Source organism: Chrysemys picta, chromosome 4, assembly GCF_011386835.1.
Source record: "Chrysemys picta bellii isolate R12L10 chromosome 4, ASM1138683v2, whole genome shotgun sequence".
NCBI classification, from domain to species: Eukaryota; Metazoa; Chordata; order Testudines; family Emydidae; genus Chrysemys; species Chrysemys picta.
In genome coordinates, this window is record NC_088794.1 from 109,288,097 (window position 1) to 109,316,031 (window position 27,935).

The window sequence follows — 27,935 nt, forward strand, 5'->3', positions numbered from 1 at the left end:
CTTATGCCATTCAGTACTTTGTGTGTCTACCACAGATGCTAGTGTGTGTGTTAAACTCTGCTTGTCAGATCACTGTTAATTGCTTATTCTCCCTCTTACTAAAATAAAAATTCAATTTTTTTATTTATACAAAACCTTCATCTATAGTTGAATAACGTGGGGGGAGGAAACAATACACATTGCATACATAGTTGCTAGTGAACACTACATGTGACAGATTTAAAAACTCTGACATCAAATACAGCAGAGTTAGACCAATCCCAAGATTCCTACTGACTTCAGCAGTAGCAGAAACAGGCTAACACTGGGCATTTTTGGAAATCCCATCCTTAATATTCTGCAGGTTTTAATATACATCCTAGAACAAAATGCTGAAAGAGAAATTTTACTTGTTACTGTAGGTTGAAGAAAGATTCCAAACAATCTCTTCAGCTTACTAAAATCAAACCACTGTTGCCTCTTACATAGCACTGTAGCTATTTTGGCTTCACCATTTATCAATTTGACAACCCCTATACAAAGTTTTAATACCACCCATCTGGGGGAAGATGGAAGTGTCTTATTTGGATAATGAATAGGCCTGCAGCTTCAGAGTTTGTGCACATTTAGGCACATCTCCATGAGTACAGTGTATTCCTGTTATGTATCGTCAATATCTGTAGTATTGTCATTATCACTTGCTACAAGAACCTCTCTGTTCTCATAGGTCCAGAAGCCATTCAGATCAATTAGAATGCTGGTAACAGTGTCTCCTTGGCTACTGTTGATTAAGTCTTGAAGGGAGATCTTGTACGGATCCTTGGGCTTCACCATATCAAAGATTTCATCCTATGAAAGGAAAACCATAGAATTAAAAGGCACATTTATAAGCAGAATAGTGATTAATTTATCCATAGCATGATCATTTGGGCAGTCTGTGCCCCTCACTCATGAAGCTTTGATCTAAAATAAGATTGCATCTTAAGTACAGAGCTGGTAGCTGAATACACTGCCCCTCTAGTAATGGTCTTACTCAGCCAGAGAGGAAGTATGGTGGGCTCAGAAAGGCAGCATGAAGCCCTGCCACTTTAAAAAACAACAAAACGCAAAGAAATCAGGCAAATCCCTACCTAATGTTATGGAATTTTCTCTTCATTAAACATGAGTCACTTGCAGTATTTCAAGACTTCTGAAACTAAATAGGGAACTGCTAGCTAATATTATGTTAGAATGGTATCAATAAGTTGTAGTATGCGTTTAGTTACTGGCAGTTCTCAAGGTAGAGCTATTTGATTTCTTTACAAGTAAGATAAACTTCCAATTATTGTCAAGCATCTAAAACCAAAGGTGAGGCTCCGTGTGTGCTTATTGTAGGTACTTGCATCAGAAAAAAATTTACTAAGAGAAGTTGAGTACTAAAAACTTTGCTTTCAGAATAATTAGTCTAGAATGAAGGGGAATTTCCAAGGTCACATTGCTGACGAGTTAAATCAACTTTGCCATGCTGTAAAAAAATATAACAGCTCACAAATACCCAGTGGCTACAATACTGTGCAAGTAAAATTTCAAATCTGTTTAATTCAAAAATTCCAGTTATGTGCACATGGTACTCTCTATATTTAGGAAAAGCTAACCTTGACATCTTGAAAAGAAACTGGTTCTTGTCCATGGATTTTCATTTGTTCCTGAATAGCCTATAGGAAAAGAAAAGCTGTTAGAGCAGTAGAAACCTAAGAAATAAAACTGATAATGTAGTGTTCTACAGTTGTTCAGTACTAGATTTAAAAAATATATATTTTTAATTGTCTAAAAGAGACAAGTGGGTGAGATCTTTTATTGGACCAACTTCTGTTAGTGAGAAAGACAAGCTTTCGAGCCACACAGAGCTCTTCCTTAGGTCAAAAGCTTGTCTCTCTCTCCAACAGAAGTTGGACCAATAAAAAAAATTACTTCACTCACCTTTACTCTCTAATATCCGGGGACAGCTACAGTACATATTTAAAGAAAGAGATGTTAACCCTAGTGGTAGTGGCTGCAACCCATCCTTACTTCCATGAATAGAGTGAGCAATCCAAACGATGAAAGCAACTGGAATTAAATTATCCACAAAGGCAGGATTGGATTAAGGTCAATCACTATGGGTATGTCTACATTGCGACTGGCAGCATGCACAGCAGGAGAAATGCAACTGGATAAATAGACATATGCTAGCTGTCAGGGTTCCCTCCCCACTCTGAACTCTGGGGTACAGATGTGGGGACCCGCATGAAAGACCCCCTAAGCATATTCCTACCATTTTAGGTTAAAAACTTCCCCAAGGCACAAATTCTTCCTTGTCCTTGGATGAGTACTGCTGCCACCACGAAGTGAGTTAGACAAAGATTCAGGAAAAGGACCATTTGGAGTTACTGTTTCCCAAAATATCCCCCCAAGTCCCTTCACCCCCTTTCCTGGGGAGGCTTGAGAATAATCTACCAACCAGATAGGTAAACAAGGTGAGCACAGACCAGACCCTTGGGTTTTTAGGTTCTTAAAAAACCAGAACTTTAGTATAAAGAAAAAAAAGTAAAAGAAGCACCTCTGTAAAATCAAGATGGAAGGTAATTTTAGAGGCTAATTAGATTTAAAACACAGAGGGTTCCCCTCTAGGCAAAACTTCAAAGTTACAAAAACAGGGATAAACCTCCCTCTTAGCACAGGGAAAATTCACAAGCTAAACCAAAAGATAATTAATGCATTTCCTTGCTATTACTTACTATTTCTGTAATATTAGCTGTATCATTTCAGTAGGAGCTGGATTACTTGCTTGGTCTCTCCCTTTATCTCGGAGAGAACCACACACAGCAAAAACCTTCTCCCTTAGATTTGAAAGTAGCTTCTCCCCTTATTGGTCCTTTTGGTTAGGTGCCAACCACATTATTTGTGCTTCTTAACCCGTTACAGGTAAAGGAGGGATTTAATGCTACCCGTAGCTGTATGTTTATGACACTAGCTCTGTCTGAGCTACTGTGTTAAAAATAGTATTGTGGCCATTGCAACACAGCTGGCAGCATAGGCTAGCCACTCAACAAGTACCAGCCCACCTAACGCTGGGTTGGTAGCCTGTGCCATGACATCCACACTGCTATTTTTAGTGTGCTAGTTCAAGCAGAGCTAGTGCAAGTCTGTTCACCAGGACAGGGAGGCATGCTCCCAGCTCCCGTATAAATATACCCTATATGCCTGGGCCCTCAGCTTCTGGAGTGACATGATGAGCTCAATCTTAACTTTCAGTGAACAAAATAGTTTCGAACCCTCACAGATGCAACAAAAAGCTTGAAAATGTGACCTAAGTGTAATTGAGGCCTGCCTTAGTCTGCAGACAGCCTAAAAGTGTGAAGTGCCCCATTCATTATAAAAGCACCTACCACACAAATGAGGGACATGGCTGAGGCAGGATCACGGGGGCCCCAAGTTGGGGTATACCCGAAAGCCCCCGATTGCATTAATTTGGTCCTGCACAAATTGCCACACTGCTAGTGACCTGGTAAGAGCACACTTAGGACTTGTCCACATTTGAAATGCTAGAGCTGCAGCTGGGCTGCTATAGTGCTTTCAGTGTAGACACTATCTATGCTGACAGCAAGGGTTCTCCCTTCGGCATAGGTGATCCATCTTCCCAAGAGGCAGTAGCTAAGTCAACAGAAGAATTCTTCCATTGACTTAGCATTGCCTACATTGGGGCTCAGGTTTGCTTAACTATGCCACTCAGAGGTGTGGATTTTTCCTGCGTAACATAGTCAAGCTTACTTAACTCTTAGTGTAGAACAGGCCTTAATATTTTTCTCTGTAGCCCACTTCAATAAACATAAGATAATAGATTTACTGCTGTGGATAAGAAAGACCAATTCAAAGTTTGATACTGACAATTGAAGGGCATTACTGAAATTATTGCAAAGGCAGGGAGTCACCTGTATGGAGAAAGGGTGCAGATGACCACACAATCTAATAAAAATTATTGTATTTATATAGGATTTCTGAATACTAGCTGTACCCCAAGTGCCTGCCACCCTCCATTACAGAGGTGACTGCATTATAGTGGTACTGTACAAAGATTATATAGTTTGTAAAATGTTTTGGGAAAAAGGGTGTTACGTAAACTATTATGCTGATTTAAATGTTTAGATTCCACAGCAAAAAATACAACTGGTTCTGTATTAACTGAATGAAACCTTGCAGATTAAAGAAATGAATAATCTGAACAAAATGCAATTTTGCAGTGTAAAACATATTCGAACTTAACATCACGTGGAACTACACCCTAGCACAGCCAATTTGAAGCAAAACACAGCTTTTTATTCTCTAGATTTTTTTTATTAGAGAAAATTTGATAGCACTATACCTATTACATTTAGAAACTCAATGAATAAAGACAGTGATTCCTTGCCATAGGAGAGATTTGAATTGAGGCACAACATGTTTCATTCACTACATAATGAAAGGGGGGAGGGATAGCTCAGTGGTTTGAGCATTGGCCTGCTAAACCCAGGGTTGTGAGTTCAATCCTTGAGAGGGGCAATTAGGGATCTTGGTCCTGCTAGTGAAGGAAGGGAGCTGGACTCAATGACCTTTCAAGGTCCCATCCACTTCTAGGAAATAGGATATCTCCATTAATTTAAATTTTAATTTAATTTATTTATAATTCTGTCCAAACATTTGAATGGACCTACATAAATTGTACAGTAAGGGGGAAAAACCTAATCCGAAGATGAAGGACCAATCAATGCCTGTGACAGAGTTCTGTATTTATTTTCTACAGCAAGCTACTTTGAAAGATGGAACCTGGATTCTGGTTGGTTAAAATAATTCACAGCAGTAGCTAAACTAAACCACAAGCTGGGAAGAGAAGGTCAGCATCTTTGTACAACGCACTAAAAAATTTAGTAAGTTAACTAAATGAAGCCATGCAACATGGTGATAACCAACCCAACAGTATTTAGCAGCAGAAAACACATGGCGCCAATAGGCTGAGGGAGTCCAACTTAAGGGCCTCATCAAATGTCCCCTGAAGTCAAGGAGAGCTTTTCCACTGATTTCAATAGGCATTGGATCAGACAGTGAGGACGCCAATTCATGCAGATTTACCTTGTGAAATTGGCAATCATGCTTTATGTAATTTAAGAACTACTACAAGTGGTTTTCTGTCAACTGTGACAAAATTGTCACCAAGTTCTTTTATTACAATTCTCTGGCACCATCTGAACCACCAGCAACAAGCCAATACTAAAGTGAACCTGTTTCATGCTCTATATAGAATTCAGCTCAGGCTGGATTCTGTACCAGCACAGCACTTACTGAAAAAGCTTTGAAACTATTCCACTGTTTATTTGGAAGACTTCTGTTGATCGTGCTTTTCCAGAATGATATAATTGAAGTCACTATCAGTAAAGGGTTTTTGTTTAATAGACAGAAGGTTTATTACTGAACAACAGCAAAGGGCATAAGACTATAAATAAGACTTTATGAGCTATGTCTGAATGCTTAATGAGCTGAATGAATATGTAATTGTTCTTGATTTGGATAGTGCAGGCTTGAGTACAATGAAATACAGTTGATTTTAGTATCTTGGTACAAAATGCCACGTGCAGATAACTAAAAATATTTTTGAGTCTAACTTTATCTGACAATTGTTGTTGAAGAAGGATCTTACGCCTGAGAACAGGATCAGGCAAATAATTCCCTTTGACATCAATCAAAGCCAGGATTGAACCCCAAGCTATCAACACCAAAAATAATTGATAACTTTTCTTACTTACAGTCTATTTTCTGCAAATATAGGCACTGCATAAGTTTCCAAGGAGATTTAACCATATCGAAAGTTTGAAGGGAGCGTTGCAAGCCAAAGGGAGATAATGTTACAGAAAAGTAAATTTGGAATTAGAGTAATTTTAATGACTGTTTTTTAATGGAAGCTTAACTATGAGAACCTTCTTCACAGCTAAATATTGAGAAAAATATTTGATTCACAGAGCCTTAGAAAGTGCAATGAGTTATTAGTGTGCAATCTTGAAATGTTAATAAATGAAATGCTTGAAAATGCAAGTTAATAAACACAAGTCTGCCAGTTGGCATCACTGAGACTTTGTGGGATAATAAACATGACTGGAATATTGGTATAGAAGGGTACAGCTTGCTCAGGAAGGACAGGCAGGGGAAAAAAGGGAGGAGGTGTTGCCTTATATATTAAAAATGTATACCCTTGGACTGAGGTGGAGATGGAAATAGGAGACAGACTTGTTGAAAGTCTCTGGATAAGGATAAAAGGGGTAAAAAACAAGGATGATGTCATGGTAGGAGTCTACTACAGACCACCTAACTACGGTAAGAAGAAGAGGTGGAGAAAGCTTTTTTTTAGACAACTAACAAAATCATCCAAAGCATATGACTTGGTGGTGATGGGTAAGGCTCCATGTTTGTCATGGATGTCACGGAAATCACAGATTCCGTGACTTCTGCAGCAGCCCCGTGCGGTTGGCCCAGGAACTGCCTAAGCAGCTCAGGCAGCCCCAGGGTCAGTTGCAGTGGCTGCTGCTGGGGCAGTCTTGGGGGCCCCCTGTACCCTCCCAGCAGCAGGAGTTTGGGTGTGTGGGGGCTCAGGGCTGCTGCTTAACTGCGGCGGGGGGGAGAGCCCCTCCCTCAGCTGCCCTAGCTCCACATGCTGCCTCTGCTGACAGCACCGTCCCCGCAGCTCCCATTGGCCATGGTTCCCAGCCAATGGGAACTGCAGAACTGGGGCTTGGGGCGGAGCCGAGGCAACATGTGGAGTTAGGGAGCTGGGGCCGCCACTTCCCAGGAGCTAGGTAAGGAGCCTGTCGTCCCTGTCCCTCCCCCCACCCCGCGGCATCCCCCAGGCCGCAATTCGCCCCTATGCCCCCACCCACAGCACACACACCCCGGGTTGCGCCCCCCTCTCCAACACCCACAGCACTCTCCCTCCCCCAGGCCACAACTCACCCCCCGAACACCCGCACCCCACTCCCCCTGAGTTCTCTCCCCCCGTTTTAGTTAGGGGTATTTTTAGTACAAGTCATGGACAGGTCACGGGCCATGAATTTTTGTTTACTGCCCGTGACCTGTCCATGACTTTTATTAAAAATACCCGTGACTAAAACGTATCCTTAGTGACCGGGGACTTCAATTAACCAGGCATCTGTTGGGAAAATAATACAGCAGGGCACAGATTATCCAACAAGTTCTTGGAATATATTGGAGACAATTTTTTATTTCAGAAGGTGGAGAACGCTACTAAGGGAGAGGCTGTTCTAGATTGATTTTGACAAATAGGGAAGAACTGGTAGAGAATTTGAAAGTGAAAGGCAGCCTAGGTGAAAGTGATCATGAAATGGTAGAGTTCATGATTCTAAGGAATGGTAGAAGGGAAAACAGTACAATAAAGATAATGGATTTCAAGAAGGCCGACTTTAACAAACTCAGTGACTTGATAGCTAAGATCCCAGGGGAAGCAAGTTTAAGGGGAAAAACAGTTCAAGAGTTGGCAGTTTTTCAAAGCAACATTATTAAGGGCACAAGAGCAAACTATCCCACTGTATAGGAAAGACAGGAAGTATGGCAAGAGACCATGATGGCTTAACCAGGACATATTCAATGATCTAACTCAAAGAAGAGTCCTACAGAAAGTGGAAACTAGGTCAAATTACAAAGGATGAATATAAACAAATAACAGGTATGTAGGGACAAAATTAGAAAGACCAAGGCACAAAACGAAATTAAACTAGCTAGAGACATAAAGGGTAACAAGAAAACAATCTTCAAATACATTAGAAGCAAGAGGAAGACCAAGGACAAGGTAGGCCCATTACTCAACGAGGGGGGGAAAACAATAACAGAAAAAGTGGAAAAGCAGAAGTGCTAAATGCCTTTTTTGTTTTGGTTTTCATCAAAAAGGTTAGCAGCGATTGGATGACTAACATAGTGAATGCCAGTGAAAATGAGGTAGGATCAGAGGCTAATATAGGGAAAGAACAAGTTAAAAATTACTTAGATGAGTTAGATGTCTTCAAGTCACCAGGACCTGATGAAATACATCCTAGAATACTCAAGCAACTGACTGAGGAGATATCTGAGCCATTAGCGATTATCTTTAAAAAGTCATGGAAGATGGGAGAGATTCCAGAGGACTTGAAAAGGCCAAATATATTGCCAATCTATAAAAATGGAAATAAGGACAACCTGGGGAATTACAGACCAGTCAGCTTAACTTTAGTACCCTGAAAGATAATGGAGCAAATCATTAAGCAATCAATTTGCAAATACCCAGAAGATAATAAAGTGATAAGTAAGAGTCAGCATGGATTTGTCAAGAACAAATTGTGTCAAACCAACCTAATCATAGAAGATTAGGGTTGGAAGAGACCTCAGAAGGTCATCTAGTCCAACCCCCTGCTCAAAGAAGGACCAACACCAACTAAATCATCCCAGCCAGGGCTTTGTCAAGACGGGCCTTAAAAAACCTCTAAGGATGGAGATTCCACCACCTCCCTGGGTAACCCATTCCAGTGCTTCACCACCCTTCTAGTGAAATAGTGTTTCCTAATATCCAACCTAGACCTCCCCCACTGCAACATTGCTTCTTGTTCTGTCATCTGCCACCACTGAGAACAGCCGAACTCCCATCCTCTTTGGAACCCCCTTACAGGTAGTTGAAGGCTGCTATCAAATCCCCCCTCACTCTTCTCTTCTGCAGACTAAACAAGCCTAGTTCCCTCAGTCTCGCCTCGTAAGCCATGTGCCCCAGTCCCTTGATCATTTTCATGCCCTCCTAATAGCTTTCTTTGACAGGGTGACAAGCCTTGTGGACAGGGAGGAAGCGGTAAATGTGGTATACCTTGACTTTAGTAAGGCTTTTGATACTATCTTGCACGATCTTCTCATAAACAAACTAGGGAAATACTACCTAGATGGAACTACTATAAGGTGGAAGCATAACTGGTTGGAAAACCATTTCCAGACAGTAGTGATCAGTGGTTCACAGTAAAGCTGGAAGGGCATACTGAGTGGGGTCCCGCAGGGATCATTTTTGGGTCCGGTTCTGTTCAATATCTTCATCAAGGATTTAGATAATGGCATAGAGAGTACATTTAAAGTTTGTGGACGATACCAAGCTGGGAGGGGTTGCAAGTGCTTTGGAGGATAGGATTAAAATTCAAAATGATCTGGACAAACTGGAGAAATGGTCTGAAGTACATGGAATGAAATTCAATAAGGACAAATGCAAAGTACTCCACTTAGGAAGGAAGAGTTGCACACATACATAATGGGAAATGACTGCCTAGAAAACAGTACCGCAGAAAAGGATCTGGAGGTCATAGTGGAGCACTGCTGCAAAAAAACTAAACATCATTCTGGGATGTATTAGCAGGAATGTTGTAAGCAAGACACAAGAAGTAATTCTTCTGCTCTACTCCATGCTGATTAGACCTCAACTGGAGTATTGTGTCCAGTTCTGGGTGCCAGATTTCAGGAAAAATGTGGACAAATTGGAGCAAATCCAGTTAAGAGTAACAGAAATGATTAAAGGTCTAGAAAACATGACCGAGGAGGGAAGATTGGAAAAAATTGGATTTGATTAGTCCGGAGAAGAGAAGGCTGGGGGGGGACATGATAACAGTTTTTAAGTACATAAAAGGTTGTTACAAGGAGGAGGGAGAAAAATTATTCTCCTTAACCTCTGAGGATAGGATAAGAAGCAATGGGCTTAAATTGCAGCAAGGAAGGTTTAGGTTAGACATTAGGAAAAACTTCCTAATTGTCAGGGTGGTTAAGCAATGGAATAAACTGCCTAGGGAGGTTGTGGAATCTCCATCATTGGAGATTTTTAAAAGCAAGTTAGACAAACACCTGTCAGGGATGGTCTAGAGATAATACTTAGTCCTGCCATGAGTGCAGGAGACTGGACTAGATGACCTCTCGAGGTCCCTTCCAGTCCTATGATTCTGTGATCTGCACACTAAATATAAAATCCCTTAAGTGACTGCACATAACTACCATTGCATTTTCTATTACTTATAATGCATTCTGGATCCTCTGAGGCACTGAAACGCTGTGTATAAAGAAATTAAGACCATCCCATACAGCTGTCTTTATTTTTTTACCTTGTAAGTAAGTCTTCATTATAGGGCAATTTCAACTGTTGGAACACCAAAATTATTTTCTATTGATTTAAATTAAATCAAAGCAGCTTAGTTTCTAATGCAGGTAAGATGTTGAAAATGCCTTTTGAATTATTTCCAAGTTTTAGAATGTTGGGTTTTAACATTTTAAATCTTTTTTAAAGTTGACAAAAACCTCATAGTGAGCATAGGTAATTTAAAGTGATTCCCTGCAGATCTGTAAGTAGAAGCACAGAGACTATAACAACACACATCTAGAGACTTACCCTAAAGAAATAATTCAGGGAAAAAACATTCAGGTATCCTTTGTTCTCTATATCAAGCAGTTTGAAAATATATTGTAGAGCTGCAGGTTCCTTTCTGTTTTCTAATGCAAGCACAAAGTCCAGGTAGGTCTTATAGTCCTAAAAGAAAATACAATCATGATTATTACAGTCATCTTTTTAAATTGATTTTGCAAGCAGGAACATTGTAATTGGTGGCTATTTCACTGTAGGGTAGCCGTTAGGTTTTTTTGGAAGACAACAACATGAAACAGAAAATGGTTGCTGCCACTGAAGTGAACGGAGAAGTTTGTTTCTATGATTTACTGAGGCAGCATACCCATACTTTTTCACTGACATTTTATTTGTACACTAAGGAGTCTGTCCAGAAATCCAAATGAAACAGGCTATATACATTTAAACAATACTTGTTTATTACATCCTTAGATTGCCAAGCATAGTCCAGTTGGCTGAGATGGGGACCATATGACAAGGTAGTTTCCAAAAATTTCCTCCACTTCTAGTCAATAGTTTATAGCACTAAAATATTGATAGGCTTTCCATTGGCTGAGAGTGGGCCACATGACCAATGTACCTAAAACACAGGACTCTCAAAACAGGGTAACTAATGCTGCAGGACTTATAGGACCAAACAGACCCTGGGTTGAGATATTAAATATAGTAGAATTTAGATCATACGTTTTCTTTTTTCTGTTAGTGCCACTGCTTTGGTTTCTTGACCACAATACAACAAATTAACTATAGCTACCTACATAGGTTACATATACACTGTATTTCTATGCATTCATCACAACCCCATCCACTTTAGCTTAAAATTGGAGCCCCAGAACACAGACCGCTAGGGTGAATTCACAATTAACTAAGTTTGCATTTTATAAACCATCTCAACATAAACACAAAGAACAGTGATACACTATAAATGAAGTGTTTCACGATAAACAATATACACATACGTTTTCACTGATTGTCTTTGTCCATCCTAAGTCTTTAGTTTTAGTTTATAGGCTCCTCACTATTCACTCTCATAGCTGTAGGAGGCACACAGCAAAACCACCATAGTCTTCTGCCTCACATTAACTGCACAATGAGGTTTATTATTTAACTAGCTGCTGGGTCAGCTCTCTAATGAACATTGTTCAGTTACTTGCCATTTGGATTTCATTCTTTGTTTAAAGAGAAAGAGCCAAAATCATTCCAGAAACATTCCTGCCTCTCCACATTTAGTTAACATTACTGCCTTCAGTTATTGGAGAGGAAAATTTATACTGGATTATCTTGGTTTGTTACAATGGTACCTCATCTCCTTTCACAAAAATATACTGGAATAACACATTATGCTTTTTGGTAATAATCAGATAATTATATTTTCTAAGCTTCTGCTCTGTTCTATTTGCAGAAGCAGGTACTAAATAAAATAGTCATATTACTTTAATCTGTTCTTTGTTTTAAAGATAATGCTTATGCTAATATATCTATCATAGTTTTAGTACAGAATGTGTAAATCGGAGTGCAAGCTAGAGATACATGATTACCATTTCTCCATCATAAGTCAGACATTCCTGGAAGACACGATCTAAAAATATGTTGGTCAGAGTCCCTGTTCCATAGCGGGACAGTTCCTCTTTGCTGAGCATACCATTGTGATCTTTGTCAAGATTTAAATACTGGCCTAGGAAGAAGAAAATAGACTGAAAATACAATAAAATCTCCCTACATCATAGAAGAATTAAATTTTAATGTGACAACACACAGAAGTGTCAAGTTCATTTAACATATTTCACATTCTTTTGGATTAAATGTACAAGTAAAGTTATTAAATTGTAATGTTCTAGCTCCGTAAGAATATTTATAGTGCACCCTAAGCATATACAGAATGTAGAAAGACAAGGTCCTTGCCCCAAAGCACTAACAGCATAAGTCACATGAAGATGATACATGGACTAGAACATGCCTCAGTACAGAAATGGAGAGCAACAATGTAAGAAAGTTTAGCGGCAAAAGTAGTTTTAACGAAGGAATGGAGGGCGACTGGCACACAAGGAGGAGGCTGTTTCAGGGGTAAAGAAGAGATGCACAGATAAGAGTGGGAATAGACATAGGGAGCAGTTAGGACAGAAGGTAGGGAAGAATCTAAGGAGCATGAAGAGAGATGTAAGGGATAGTGAATTTGAGGACCAAAAACATGAACATGATGCAGAAGGTGAGAGGGATGTAGTGAAGAATGGAGGAAGCAAGAGAGGAAGATTATCTAAGCAGTGGGGTTTTACACAGATATGGGACCACAGAGGAAAGGTAATACTGAATCTCTGACTAAATTATGCAAGCTAGTGAATACAAATGACGGTGCATGTAGGAACATACCATAAACCCTCAATGCGGACGGAGCAGAAAACCAATTTGTTTCTTGACTTTCTTTAGAAAGTTCTTCATCCCTTAACTAAAGGAAAAGGAAGCACCCAGTTAGGATTCAGGATGTGCAAAGTGAAATAACAAAATATGTCAAGAGATTTTTACCTCCAATAAGTCATCCAGAAAGCTGCAAGCTAAAATATCTTGTATCTTTATTTTGCCTGTGGGAAAAGAAAAAAAAAATGTAACATGGTCACCTAGTTACACATCAACCTGGCCTTACTCACTTGAGAGGTTCCATTTACTTTTGTGGTACTGAGTGAATAAGGTTACCAAGATTTGGTCCTAAAGATTACCAGGAAAAACAATGCAAACTTTTTATTATCAATTATGCTTCCTAACCCATCAAAAAGAGAATCAGTAAAAAAGCTTATCACACAGACACAGGTTAAACCGTTAAATTTAAGGATCAAACACAAGTCATTTAAAAAAAATACAAATTAGCTATTATAGTGTACAAAGCCTGACATTTGTAAACTGTGTCTCAGTTCAAAAAGGAATCATTATGGAATTACACAATTTTAAAGACAGGAAGTTAGGATCAAAATTATGAGTGTTTACAAAGTCACAAGTGAAACATAAACAACTCGTGTTTGTGCATTTGTGAAAAGTTATAGGCCAGGTCTATACCGAAAACTTTTAACAGGATAGTAACATTGGTTGGGTGTGATTTTTTTGCTTTAATACAACATTTTTTATACTGGTAAAAGGCCTAATATGTAGGCGTAGTTATAGTGGCAAAACATGCCAAAACAGCTTATTTCATTCAGGGAACTGGTATAAGCTATACCAGCAAAAGCACTCTTTTGATGGTGGAACCTCTGTCTACACTAGGAGGGTTTCCTGGTATAGCTATACCACAAACCTTTTCTAGTGTAGATTAGGCCAGAGATACTCAAAAATCCAACTAACAAGAGTATATCAGATTGGCAGAAAGATCTCTGGCTTGTGTTTTATGAGAAGAATTACTTGGCAGAATACCATCAGAACTGCGGTAGTTGTTGTGCTGCACTTAACTGTAGTAGGGATTAATATAAAGCTAATCCTAGTTCATTTATTTTTGCAGCAGTATGGCCCAACATATTATTTTTAATTTCTAAGCAAATATTCTAGAGTACAACTTTGAGGTGGTATTTCATTAGGACTCATTCTGACTCTGATCCTGCAATCTGATCTGTGCAGACACACCATTAAACCTATGCAGAACCCCATAGTCTACAGTAGAGTTCAGTCCGCACAGATCAGATTGCAAGATTGGGGCCTATGAAAATATTTGTACAATGTTATGAAGATAGAAACAACTTCAGTATTCATATTTTAAAAGTAAAAACATTTCCACGTATGTTTGAGAGTTTGAAAACATAAGTTTACCTGTTCTGAGAGGGTCTAAAAAGAAGAAGAACTTTCTAACCGCAGTGCAGACATAGAACGAGTAAAATGATTTTTCTAAACCATCCAACTGAGGCAAAGTAGGGATAAGTTCCAAAATATAATTTTCTAAATCCTGCAAAATTAAAAAAGGAAAGAAAATATGCTTTGAGATTATAAACATTGCCATTGTTTAAATTGTTAATTTAAATTAATTGTTTAAATTATTCTTTTGCTTTACAAGTTTTATTTGTTGAGAACATTATCCTGCAATGTCACTGTACTGCTTGAGTTATTTAATCACTTAAAACCTCTCCCTTTCTTCCAATTTTTAAATCCGAGTTTGACTAATGATGATCTCTTCCTTTACAAATTTCAGAAATTTACTGCACCTAGTAAATCAGATGGTATCTTGAATAATTAGAGACTAATTAAAACCTCTATTCAGATGGCTTATACCATTGCCAGTAAAAGTGACAGGAGAAGAGCATATGACAGCACAGCAGCAGTTTTTTTGGTGTCAAAATTAAAAGACACCAGGAGCAACAGGAAGAATAGAGGGTACTCAGACAGTGCTCCCTCATATGATGAAACAAAGATTTCTGTACACTTGAGGTTGTTTCTTCAAGATGAACACCATGTAAAATGCACACCTGGCATTATGACTGGCACTGTTTCATTAGTAAAACTGGGGGGAAGGAGAAATACATGTGAATATGTGGTAAATCGAATATTTGCCGAATGCCAGTGCACAATTGCGGGATCTGGATGTTCTTTTTGCTTAATATTCGATTATAGATTTTATTTTATTTTATTTTTTAAGACTGCTACATGTGTAAAGATAAAATAATCTGAAGAGCATCGTTAGCACCAGTCTTTTACATTATCTCTTTATCAATAAATATAATAGAATATCAATTATCTGAAATCTTAGTATTGAAACCTCCCTAAGGAATTACCAGTATGTCTCCCAAACTAGCGATTCCCTTGCTATTAAATCTCTATTACTCTGTATAAGCTCCTCTTTATCCAAACAAATCTGGTGTCACCCAAGATGTCTGGACTATTGGGATCTTACTCTAATGGAGAAACATTAAAGTACAAGTCACCTTTATCCTCTCTATTGATTTAAGCTACCCAGGATAAAGAACATTAAATTTACTGAGTGGGCAGTACTTACCGATTCTCTGAGGTAACCCTGTCCTGCCACATCATATAAACTGAGGCCTATTCTTGTCTGGTGAAGCCATACTGTAAAAAAGGATTTAGAATCATGATACAGGATCCTTTTTTGGGGGCAAAGAATATTTAGTTAACAGAGTTAAAGTTGACTGACAGTCTCTTGTACCCTTTCAGAATATCAAATGCATCTATAGTTAATCCTCTGAAAACCAGGAATTACAGATTTAAGATACATACCAATCCTGCCCCACAATCTTTACCCTACCACCCAGAGTTAACAAGCGTCACTGGGGATATACTATAAGTATGTTTCAGCCAAGTTTGCCCCACATGCAACTATGAGGAATGACTAAGTAAATGTGCCATTTTATGTGGTGTGGTGTGGTGTGTTGTGTCCCATGGAATTGCATTCTCTAATTTATTGGCATATATTTACTACTTCTGAGGAAATTCTGTGCCAAAAAATTAAAATTCTGCACCAAAAAAAAAAAAAAAATTCTGCACACAATATTTTAAAATTCTGCAACATTCTGCATATTTTGTCAATAAATATATGTGGAGGCTCCAGCATGGCAGTGGGGAGCACAGGCCACTGGCTGCACGGAGGTGGGAGATCAACCTGCAGCCCCACCCCCCTAGGGACACGGACTTGGCAGTGAGGCTGCACCTGACCTTGACAGAGTCATGCCCCTCTGTGCAAGTGAGAGAGACAGAGACTTGAACGCGCACACCCAACCCTAGCCCCCAATCTGGGTGTGCGGCAAGCAGGCTCAGCCCGAAAGGATCTAAGTGTGGAGGGGCTTAGTGTGGGGGGATCCAGGTGTGGGGTGAGAGGCTTCTATGTGGGGCAATCTGGGTGTGGGCAGCTTGGTGTGGGGGATGCAGGGTGGATCTGGATGCACAGGGGCTCGTTGGGGGGTTCCAGGTGCAGTGGGAATGGGACTCTGCAGGGGGTCCAGGTGAAGGTGGTTGGGGCTCAGCATGGGAAGTCAGGATGTCGGGGATGGGGCTTGGTGTGGGGGTTCAGTGGGGGGGTCCAGGAGCAACTGGTTGGGGCTCAGTGGGGGGAGGGTGCAGGGAGCTTATCAGGGTGGTGTAGGGGGATGGGGCTCGTTGAGGTGGGGGTTTGAGTGCAGGAGATTCAGCAGCGGATGGTCTAGGTGCAGGGGTTGAGGTTTGGGGAGGGTATCTGGGTATATGGGGGGGGGTCTGGATGCACAGGGGTTGTGCAACGGGAAGCAGCTTCCTGACCCGGCCATGGCCGATCCTTGCAGGGGAAGAGGAAGTCCCGTCCTCCCCAACCTCCAGCCCGGCTGGGACTAGAGATGAGCATGATGCAGGGTAGGAGCCATTGGCTAGTGCGTCCCCAGCCACCCTCCCTGCTGGCTGCTCCAGGCACCCAAAACGCCACACCTACGCTGCGGGGGAGGGGTGTGTGACCACTTTTGCAGCTTCTCTTTGCTTCACCATCAGAAATCATTTTTCTGCAAGGAAACAAAGAAATCCGTGGGGGCATGAATTTTGTGCATGTGCAGTAGCACAAAATTCCCCCAGGAGTATGTATTTCAATGGCCCTTTACTGTTACTGTTAGGGTTGTAATTCCCATGTTGAGTAGACATGCGTGCATTCTGCTCGAGCCAGCACCTAAAACTAGCATTGCGGCTGGGGCGACACAGGCAGAGTGATTTGGGCTAGCTACCTGAATACAATCCTAGCCAAGGTCCTAGATCCTTCCTCATGGCTACAATCCTACAATACCTGAGTACAATCCTATCTAAGGTCCTTCTTCATGGCTAGCCGCTCAGGCCACACTGCTACTTCTAGCTTGAGCAGAGCTATTGTGTGTTCGCCTACCTAAGCTGGAAATTATACCTCCCTGATGCAGTATAGACGTCCCCTTTAGAAACTGGTGCAGGGATTACTTCTAGCAAGTTGCAATAGCCCACACCACAATATATGGAGAGGTGCATCTACACCTATGTGAAGCCCTCGTTTTTGCACTGAGTTATGTGGGTTGTACAAAGAGTGGAGCAACACAGTTCAATCTTGACGTGGGAATTTGTAGTAGTAGTATAGTATCCATGATAGCACACTACAGGACAGGGATAAGAGTAGGACATATTCCACCAGGAATCCTTAGGACAAGGGATGCTATCATCTGGCAAAATTGGGGTAGTCTGTGCAGGATAGGTGGAGTGGGTGAGTATAGGCCAGGCTGAGGCAGCTCATGTTCACTAAGCCCAACGTAAACACAACTTTTGCCTTAGTGAGGACATGGTTTGACATTTTCTCCTACTGTACCTATGTGCTTTGTCTCCACCAGTACTCCATATCATCTAGCAGAATAGAGTGCTATGTCACTTGTCAGGGGCAGGTTGGGCTTGTGACACCCTGGCACCCCCATATTCACCACTGCATATAATTATGATATGTTTTGTACAAAGTATGCCTTGTGAATATCATTCTAAAAGTCCTGATCTGCTAGACATCAATATCTCATTGGATTGTAAGTACTATCATTGTATGTGAAGTTATGAAGTTTGGCTATGTATGTGCTACTGAAACATGTTGTGAGGTTTAAAACACCCATAAGCAGACTTTCAGGTACAACAATAAAAAGGCCAAACAATGTTGATTGCTTATTGAGAAAATACACACAAGCACATGGATTACCCCAGGAACTGCGTACAATAGAAACCTCTCAGACGTAGCACTACACAATGGGAACTGTTTGACCCAGGTCACAGCAAAAGAGCTTTCCAGCAAGTTGGAAGAAGATATAAAACTTGGCTTCAATCTCCCTACAACACAACACCTGAAAGTACTGGAGGAAAAAAGACTGAACTGCAGGGGGTGGAGGGCGGCGAGAGTGCTAGTCCCAGGCAGGAAAGAAGGAAGCCTGCCTGTGTATGCAAAAGCTAACCTGATTGTACTATCTAACTGAGTGAGACACTGCTTGATTCAAATCCTAACTATTACATTACGCTTAGATTGCAGTTTTGTTTTATTTCTTATGGTAATTGACTTTCATCTGTTTGCTATCACTTAAAATCTATCTTTCTGTAGTTAATAAATCTGTTTTATGTTTTATCTTAACCAGTGTGGTTTTGAGTGAAGGGTTTGGGGAAAAATCTCAGCTCAGTTAACAAGGGTATGTGCATCGTCCTCTTCATATTGAGGGAGGGGCGGACTAGTTAATAAATTTATACTGGTCAAGTTTTGACCAGGGCAGGATGGTATAGATCCAGGTTCCTAGGCTGAGGAGCTGCGGGTATTTTGGCTGGAGCCTATCTATTGTTGGTTCACGCAGTGACTGGCAGAGCATCCATGAACACAGCTGGGTGTGATCCCTGCCTGTGGATGTTGGTGTGAGCACAAGCTTGGAAGGCTTTGCAGCTTGTCACAACGTCACAGTGTGAGAGGGAACCCAGATTGGTAGAACAGAGGGCTCAGCTGTACCCCAGTTCCAGGTGGCACCCCGGAGGAGACATATCACAGGGATATCACTCGAAGTGGGCAGAGTTAAGAGTGCAGGGTAGAACTGGTGTGTGCCTGAACTCTGCGTTTCCTGGTTTGCAGAGGTTTAAGTATAGGTGCATTTGATGTTCTGAAAGGATACAAGCTTCTGCAGGTCAACCGTAACTCTGTGTAAACCAAGTTTTTTGGCAGTGAATTTCTCTTGGTTTTTGAGGAAGTGGTGTTAGTAAGGAAGGTATGATTCAGGGGCACAAGAAGGCTTCCTGGGAACACCTCACTACTATTCAGATACCACTTCTGCCCTCCCCCGGCTCCTCCATGCTCTCAGTAGGGCTGGGAAGGTATGGGGAGAAAGGAAAGTTGTAACTGATGGGCTGTGAGAAGCACATCTACCAGCTGGAAGCAGTAAGGCAGAGTGGAGGGAAGCTCCAGATTCCACTCTGGGGACTAATGTAGGGGGAAGGGTCTCTGCACAATCTTCTGCAGCATAGGAGTTCAGAGGTGTGAAGGGTTCATTCTTCTTAATAAGACATTTTCAGATTAATCAGAACATTCCCTGGAGCAGAATATAGTTTGACACAATAGCTCTGAGAGATGTGAACTGATCTATTCACAAGAGGGTGCCACACAGACAACCTGCTTACACCTAAGTGTGTAATGGAAGAAACCCAAAACTAACAAAAAAAGCTTGTGGTGGAACTCAGGGCTGGTCTACTCTAGAAGCGCTACAGCAACACAACTGCACTGATGCAGCTGCGCCACTGTGGCACGTCTGGTGAAGACGCCCTATGTCAACAGGAGAGACCTCTCATCACAAAACCACCTCCACAAGAGGTGGTAGATATATTGGAGAGAGAAACTGACACATCTCTGTCCACACTGGCGCTTAGGTTAGTGGCTTATTCACACCCTGGAGTGACATAAGTTATACTGACATACGTGGTAATGTGTACAAGCCCTCGGTTGCTTAAAGAAGAGCATAAGGCATCTTAAATAGTTACCCATTCACTACTTTTCCTTGTGTGGTGTCAAATCTGCAACAGTAGCTTGGAACAGTCTTAGCAGGAAGTCAAGGTGTGAGTAAGCAGGAAGGCAGATGACTTTCAAAAGCTTTATGTCAAAGCCATAAGGAACCTGCCATTGATATTTCAGGAGTTTGAATCTTTTTTCCTATAAAACAATACTCAGAAAAAAAAGGTGGAACAGGAAAATAGGATTTTTAACCTAAGGGCCAGATATTGCTCCTGTTGAAGAGAACTGCAAGTGTCCTGTTAGACTTCAACAGATGAAGGGCCATATACTAGGAATATAATACGATTTAAATACGCCTGAAAATAAAATAATATTCAATATCACAGAAGAAATATCTACTCACCTTTTCTCATCACATAATTGAAGAACTGCATGATAGATATCCTTCCATAGGGATCATTGTGGAGTAATTTAGCAAAAACTTTCGCTGTAAAGAACTGCCTATGAAACACAAGAATGACAACACTAAGGGTTTGTCGACACTAAGGGCTTGAAATGCAACAATCTAGACACTACCTATAGAATGAATTCTTCCATCAACCTAGTGCCGTTTACACCAGGGGTTAGGTCGGCTTAACTAGGTCGCTCAAGGGTGTGGATTTTGCACACCCCTGAGTGACATAGCTGGGTTGATCTAACTTTTTACTGTAGACCAAGCCTCAGACTGTGCAAATCTAATATAATGACATCAAGTTGACTGGTTGATACAGCTACAATATATAAAACAACTAACATTCTTCTGAATATTATTTCATGACAGGATAGGATATGTTATTTTTCTGGAAATGGATAAAAAGAATAGAAGACACTAGGCCAGATCTTAATCTCAGGCATGCTATCCAGGGGCCTCAGAAAATCTGTAACATGAATGAATTGCACAAGCAAAGTAAGAGATTTTAAGAGAGATGCGCAGTGACATACAATGGATATAAGAGATCAGAAAATGAACCTGAATTTTCAGAGCTGCCTGGTTTTCTACCACAAAAACAAAATATAAAATGTAATACTGCAGTCGCTCCCTGTCCAATTTTCCTCATTGGTTTCAAGAGTAGTTTCCCACATTATAATAGCAAACGCTTTGTTTCTATTTATAGAAAGTAAACTATGCACCACTTAACTAGGACAGCTCAGATTTAAGTTCAATAATGAACAGCATCAACTGCTGCTTAGTGGAGATGCCTTCTGATGATTTAATGATCTTTTGTGTATTTCAATTCTGGTTAAATCTATTTACCCTTTTAGCAGCTTCCAAGTCTCCTTAACTAGGATGATGTATGAAGAAACTGTATGACCTGCCTGACTACAACCTGTTCTTGACTATTAATTTGCTCCTGCCAAATCAAACAAACTAACTGGGCTGCTATGCTGGGTGTATAAAAGAGGCCTCTGACACTGGAGAGGCACCAGGATCAGTCCATCCGTTAGTGTAGATAGTGCTTCTTCCCAGCCACATGAGCTCTGCGGTTTCCTGGACAGTAGCATTACTATTAGAATGGTATTTCTATTCATAAGAACTTCCTCTTAATTAAAATTAAACAGGATTTACTGGGGCATCTCAATCAAAAGGATCCTACCATGTCTGACATTAACTTTTTTGCAGGGGTGGAAATTGAAGAGTCCAGTGATAATTTTCTTATATAATACCATTTGCTCACCCTTAGTTAAACTTCCTATTATAACTTTAAATAATCAGATAGTTAAATAGTATTATGATCTTAAATAGCTGTTTAGCTTTAGTAAGCATGCACTAGATAAAGGAGCCTTACTTGCACTTGGGTCCAGCTTTCTCACCAACTTTCAAGAAGCTCTCATAATTGATCATTGCTTCCTCCCCAATCATAGGCGGTGTCTGATGTTTGTCCAGCAGAAACCACAAATTCTTAAAAGGGATTTAGATTTGGTTAGGGAAATATCACATAACAAATGTTAACATGCTCAAACAGGTTACTCATATCTAGGGCTCTGTGTCTGACACGGATGTCATGGAAGACACGGATTTGGTGACTTTCTGCGACGTCCATGACTTCTGCAGGGGCCAGTGTGGCTGACCCCAGGACCAGCTGCTCAGGTGGCCCCGGGGACAGCCACAACAGCCACTGCTCCAGCAGACCCCGGCAGTGGTCCTGGGGTGGACGGAGCAGCCACAGTCCGTGGCTCCTGGCAGCTGGTGCCACTGGCCCCGGCTCCCTCCCCCCCGATGCCCCTCCCCAGCAGTGCCCCCGGAACCCTCCCCCTCCCCCCGGCCAAGATTTAATCGCATGCATTTTTGGTATAGGTCATGGACAGGTCAAGGACTTTGAATTTTTGTTTATTGCCCGTGACCTGCCCATGACTTTTACTAAAAATACCAGGGACTAAATCTTAGCCGTACTCATATCTAAGAGCATGTCTTCAATGCAGAGTTAATTTGGGCGACTGGCACTCAGCTTTGAGCACCCAGGTTGGCCTAGCTCAGGTGCAAGCCGCCACATTGCAAACCTATAGTTGAATGTGTCCACCCAACTGCATCCATACTGGTACTCTACTCATCTGTGTGTATCATTTGGGGGGCCACAGCCCATGGTTCTTTGTACCCAGTAAGTTAAGCTGTTCTTTGATTCTTTCTCAGTGAATTGCATAGGTACTGGAACTAGGGGTGCTCCTGCACCCCCTAGCTTGAAGAAGTTTCTATCATATAGAGGGTTTACAGTTTGGTTCAATGGCTCTCAGCACCCCATTATTGCTCCCACACCCCTGGTGAATTGTGGGAAGGCATTGGAGGACTATCAGCACTTGAGTGATTTAACCTGCGTTCACACTACAAAACTGGCAGGCTAGCAGCCCATGTGTAAACAGCACTTAAGCTTTAGGTCACACCCCAAGATGGGCCAACTATCTGGGGTGTGAAGCACCACCACACTCAGGTGAGAGGTTTTGTGGGTGGGCAGGAGCCAGGATAGGGGCAACACTTGAGGTAAGAGCTTGAGTTAACTCTGCAGTGAAGACAAGCCCTAACAATAGACTCATAGACTTTAAGGTCAGACGGGACCATCACGATAACCTAATCTCACCTCCTGCATGTTGCAGGCCACAGAACCTCACCCATCCACTCCTATAATAGATCCATAACCTCTGGCTGAGTTACTGAAGTCCTCAAATCATGGTTTAAAGACTTAAAGTTACAGAGAATGCACCATTTACACTAGTTTAAACCTGTAAGTGACCTGTGCCCCATGCCGTAGAGGAAAGCGAAAACCCCCCCAGGGTCTCTGCCAATCTGACCCAGGGGAAAATTCCTTCCCAACCCCAGATATGGTGAGCAGTTAAACCCTGAGCACGTGGGCAAGACCCAGCAGCCAGACAACTGGGAAATAATTCTCTATAGCAGGGGTCGGCAACGTTCGGCACGTAGCTCGCCAGGGTAAGCACCCTGGCGGGCCGGGCCAGTTTTATTTACCCGCTGACGCGGCAGGTTCGGCCGATCGCGGCCCCCACTGGCCGCAGTTTGCCTTCCCGGGCCAATGGGGGCGGCGGGAAGCCGCGGCCAGCACATCGCTCGCCCGCGCCGCTTCTCGCCACCCCCATTGGCCCAGGAAGGCGAACCGCAGTCAGTGCGGGCCGCGATCGGCCGAACCTGCCGCATCAGCAGGTAAATAAAACTGGCCCGGCCCGCCAGGGTGCTTACCCTGGTGAGCCGAACGTTGCCGACCCCTGCTCTATAGTAACTCAGAGCCTTCCTCATCTTCTGTCCCATCACCAGCCATTGAAGATATTTGCTGCTCGTAATCGTAGACCAGCTACATGCAATTGTAGGCAGTCTCATCAGACCATCCCCTCCATAAACTTATCAAGCTGAGTCTTGAAGCCAGTTAGTGTTCTTGCCCACACTGCTCCCCTTGGAAGGCTGTTCCAGAACTTCACTCCTCTGATGGTTAGATTAAAAAATGATACATTCTTAGTGCCTTCTTACCTGCAGCTCTTCATTATCTAACAGCTCTCTACTTTTTCTCTGTAGAAAAACTGCTCTAGATTCTTCTCTTAATTTCTGCAGTAAGACTTCATCCTCAGCTGGTAGCTAAAAATATTACAATGTTATTATTTGTATTGCATTCCTTAATCCCCAATCAGGATCAGGGTCCTGTTTTGGTAGGTGCTCTACAAGCATATCAGAATACAAGTCTCTGTCTTACAAAGAGTTTACAGTCTAATCTGTAACAATATGCAATCTACCAAAAAAAATAGGACGGAAGGAAGGAGTATGTTTTTATCGTGTATTATATATGGCCTAAATATTTCCATAGTGATATTATAAACTTTGTAATATGAACTGGAATTATGTTCGCTATGGAGCCAAAACCACTGCAAGATCTTAGTTTCTGATCTCATGAAAGACAAATAACTGCAAAATGTCTCAAGTCACTGTCTCCTATTACTTCTTGGTTTATAGCCCAACTTTGATTGATGCATAAAAATACCTTTTCATATTTTTTGCATGGTACAACTCTTGCCAAACATCTGACACTGAACAATATCCTGGTCAATGTAACCTAAAATCCTTAATACAGTTCCTGTGAATTTATAAGCATTTTCAATGTGTAAATTTCATATTGCTGCTTCATTAAGTACTTTTGCCAAACAGTGCACTCAGCTGTGTGCCATGGATTTTACTAGAACCTGAGAATGTATGGGATGTCAGTGCAATCTATATTTCAGTAGGAGCATCTTCAATCCTCAGCATGCTGTATTTAGGAAAATACTATTTTATATAATGGATACACATGTGAAAAAGTAGACAAAAATAGTTTTTACTGATTATTTAAAGGTCTAGGACAGAGCATTCTATTTTTATTGTAAAAATGCTCAGGAAACAGGGTAGGGACTTCACGATACTGGCATTCCAGGGTCATGAATTGCATGTAAAGGTTGGAAAAGATGGGAAGTGGGCTTTCAAGTTTTGAAAACAGAGAAAATATATATTTTATGTTGCTCAATGGCTAACCCGATTAACCAATTAGCTACAGCATTAGCAAACTATTTCATGGCTTAATCAGATCCTCCTCAGCAGCTGTATGAGATTCATTCAATCCACAGCTAGAAGGGAAAAACACTCACAACACAACTCTCTCAAATTCTGACCCAATGTAGCTTTTGCTACTAAAATGCCAGTATTAAAGAGATAAAGATTTTCTGCTTTGAGTGGTATATTCTTAGGTTTAAGTAGCTCTGGATATACCACTTACCCTGTAATAAAACCGTGGTATATTCATGTACGATGTATTAACGCTTTTTCTTCCTCCTTTCCATTCCATGTAGTATTTTGTAAACAACTCCATTTCTTCATCCTTTAGCTCTTGTTCACTTTTTTTAGCTGCTTAACACAGAACAGAATATCTTACATTTTACCCCCAGGTAGACTGATTTTAACAAAGTGTTGGGTTAAAGGAAATCCATTTTGCTTTTATATAATTGCATTTTTAAACAACCAATGTCACTATAATCTGTATAATCCGCAGAGGGCATAAAGTAAAAGGCATAAATGCCTGGAAAACAGCAGACGTACATCATGTTTGTCTGCTCCCCAAAGGCTTGCAGAAGACCCTCTCTGCTAACACCGTGTGGTCAGAAAGCTTTGAGTGAAGGAGGGCAGGGCTGTGGCTGGAAAAGGCAGGGAGCAGCAAGTTCTCTGGTGCTATTTTTTTAAATGTAATTCTGCTACAAGCACTAAGTCACCTCAGAGTCTTAATGTGCATTCACAAGGGAGGTTTCTGTGGCAACATGATTCCCTCAAGAGTAGCACTACTATTGGATGAGGGAAAGTCGGTGCAGGTTCCCACAATTTCCCTGCAGATGCACAAGTTCCTTAGGGTTTCAGGACTATGATTCCTGCATACTACTGTAAACCCTTGGAAGAAAGATCCTGTTTGTTTCATCATAATGTGAAAGTCAAGGTTCCTGTGGTTTTTTCCCCTCACAGGAAGAGTGCACATTCTGCATTTGCATTTAGCATAACTTTCTGCACATATCTAACTAAAGACTAATGAAAGCTTAGCAGTTGCTAAAACATACTTATATTAATTTAATCTATAATTTTTGCATTTACTATCTGTAGAAATTATAGATTAACTATCATGAAAAACTTGGCTTCAACACCCACTTGTCTTTTGGGCTAGGACTATTTCTCCCTCTCTCTTCAGATCATTCATTGAAGATCAATTATTGCTGTACATTACACCTGTATTTCTTTTGGGTAGAACTAAGGGGGCTCCAGTCCATTCCCATGCAGTATTATAAGCAAAGTTCGAAGTGTCAGAACCTATCTCCAAACATGTCTAAGTAATTGCTAATAAAGTGGTAAAATCTTTGAAGAAAACTGTAAGAATACCAATGTCCTCAGTAATGTGAATGAGAAATAAAAAGCACAACATTTTATTCAGTCACAACTAAATAAAAGTACAAATTACTACACGTTTATTTGCGTTTATTCTTCATACAAAAGGTATGCAAATACATCTCTACCCTGATATAACGCTGTCCTCGGGAGCCAAAAAATCTTACTGTGTTATAGGTGAAACCGCGTTATATTGAACTTGCTTTGATCTGCCGGAGTGCGCAGCCCCCCACGAGCGCTGCTTTACCGCCTTATATACGAATTCATATTATATTGGGTTGTGTTATATCGGGATAGAGGTGTATACTAATTAGGCACTAAGATACCACAGTAAGGGGCTGGGTATATGTGCCTGAATGCATTAGATAGGCATATCTCCTTGTCTATCAAAGATGCCAACCAAACTGAGGTCCTTGATATAAACAAAGGTTTGTCACTATTGTTCTAAAACCGATTCTGTGGCTGTACAAGCCTGCAAGTTGTTGTTCCTAGGATTCATACAATAGTTGAAGCTACTTTCTACTTGGGGGCAAGTGTTTTTTTGAAAATCATTTCTTTAACTTGTATCATGCAATGATATGGTATCGATTTCACTGTGCACACACTTTAACAATATATCGTAGTGGGGAGGGAAAGAAAACATTACCAGCATACGATGCAGACCCAGCACTTGGACTTGAAATCTGGCATGCTCTGTCACTCACATGTAACGTAAAACATCCTACGGGTTGCATCATTTTCAGCAGGAATGTTTTATGTGGGAAAGACGAGGGGTCTTTTTTTAAACGCAAAGAGCTGAAATGTGATTTGAGAGAGATCTTAGCTCTAGTTCCAGGTGTGGGCCTCGCAGTCCTGGAGGCATCTGAGGGCCCTCATGAGCACAGAGAGCTCCAGCGAGGCTACACTAGACCTTCGGATGTGGTAGATAGCACGTGTTAGCTAATACCACACCCTAAACGAGACCTGTATGACCTCACCCCGATCTGCAGGGATCGGGCTCCAGGGCCCGTTCAGGCTTTACCCCTACCCCCGCTGAGACAGCCTACCGGGGCGGGTCAGACACCCACTACGGTGGTGGTTTGTGACAGGGACGCCCGTCTGCTCGCTCACTGCACTGAGGGCCCGAACAGAGCCAGCTTGGGACCGGCTGGTTCCAGGGCAGGGCCGGACCGGGATGTCAGCACAGCCCCTTAGCTCCGCGCTGGATCGAGCCTAGGGCAGAGCCAGAGACTCTCCCGCCCGCTCTCTGTGGGACCCCGCAGCCTCTGCTCCCCGCTTCCCGCTCGCTCCATGTTCCCCGCGCACTCACGGCCGGTGCAGGCGGCCAGCCGGCCCCGCAACGCCTGCTTCCACTCCATGCCCCGCAACGCCCGCCCCAACGGCCACACATCCGGGTTACTGTTCCTCCATCACGTAACCACCATGCTAGGTGCGGGTAAGAAGCTGCTAAGGGCCCTGCAATTACTTCCGGCGCCTGCGACCTGTCCCATACACCTCGTACGTCTCCGGCCGACTAAAGCTGTTGGCGCTGATACCCTGCCCGTAACCAATATGGCGGCCACGGCCAACTAAGGCCGCTTTACTGTGCTCTGTTCTCATTGGATCCCTGTGATCACATGCGTAACACGAGCCGGCAGTCTGGACTGTGGCGAGCCTCATACAGAGCC

At 41.8% G+C, this 27,935-nt stretch overlaps 1 protein-coding gene across 6 annotated transcripts; it reads right to left on the reverse strand.

The window, feature by feature from the left end:
• Nucleotides 1-106: 106 nt before the first annotated feature.
• On the reverse strand, nt 107-27,927 carry PPP2R3C (protein phosphatase 2 regulatory subunit B''gamma). Of its 6 annotated transcripts, none has more exons than XR_010600688.1 (14): nt 27,734-27,927; nt 26,915-27,063; nt 25,121-25,251; nt 23,851-23,955; nt 21,668-21,780; nt 20,245-20,342; nt 15,390-15,460; nt 14,213-14,345; nt 12,947-13,002; nt 12,794-12,869; nt 11,386-12,101; nt 10,415-10,552; nt 1,614-1,673; nt 107-828 (listed from the first exon to the last, which is right to left on the reverse strand). XR_010600688.1 is itself a non-coding variant. In XM_005285339.5 (14 exons), exons 2-14 carry the CDS (start codon nt 27,003-27,005, stop codon nt 640-642), a joined length of 1,395 nt encoding a protein of 464 aa, XP_005285396.1. In that variant the 5' UTR covers nt 27,006-27,063; nt 27,578-27,820; the 3' UTR covers nt 107-639. The 6 variants fall into 6 exon arrangements, 5 of the variants coding, with proteins under 5 accessions (XP_005285396.1, XP_065449350.1, XP_042713429.2 ...); XM_005285339.5 differs by having other exon boundaries at nt 11,965-12,101; nt 25,121-25,248; nt 27,578-27,820; XM_065593278.1 differs by lacking the exon at nt 27,734-27,927 and adding an exon at nt 27,578-27,717 and having other exon boundaries at nt 11,965-12,101.
• Nucleotides 27,928-27,935: the final 8 nt, after the last annotated feature.

Bases quoted from the DNA above. Each gene is read 5' to 3' on its own strand.
- PPP2R3C (XM_065593278.1), bottom strand. From the start codon at position 27,005: ATGATGCAACCCGTAGGATGTTTTACGTTACATGTGAGTGACAGAGCA. The intron at 23,956-25,120 runs GTAAGTGGTATA...TAATATTTTTAG, and splicing joins TACCACGGTTTTATTACAGG to CTACCAGCTGAGGATGAAGT. The intron at 10,553-11,964 runs GTAATCATGTAT...ATTTTCTTTTAG, and splicing joins TGACTTATGATGGAGAAATG to GACTATAAGACCTACCTGGA.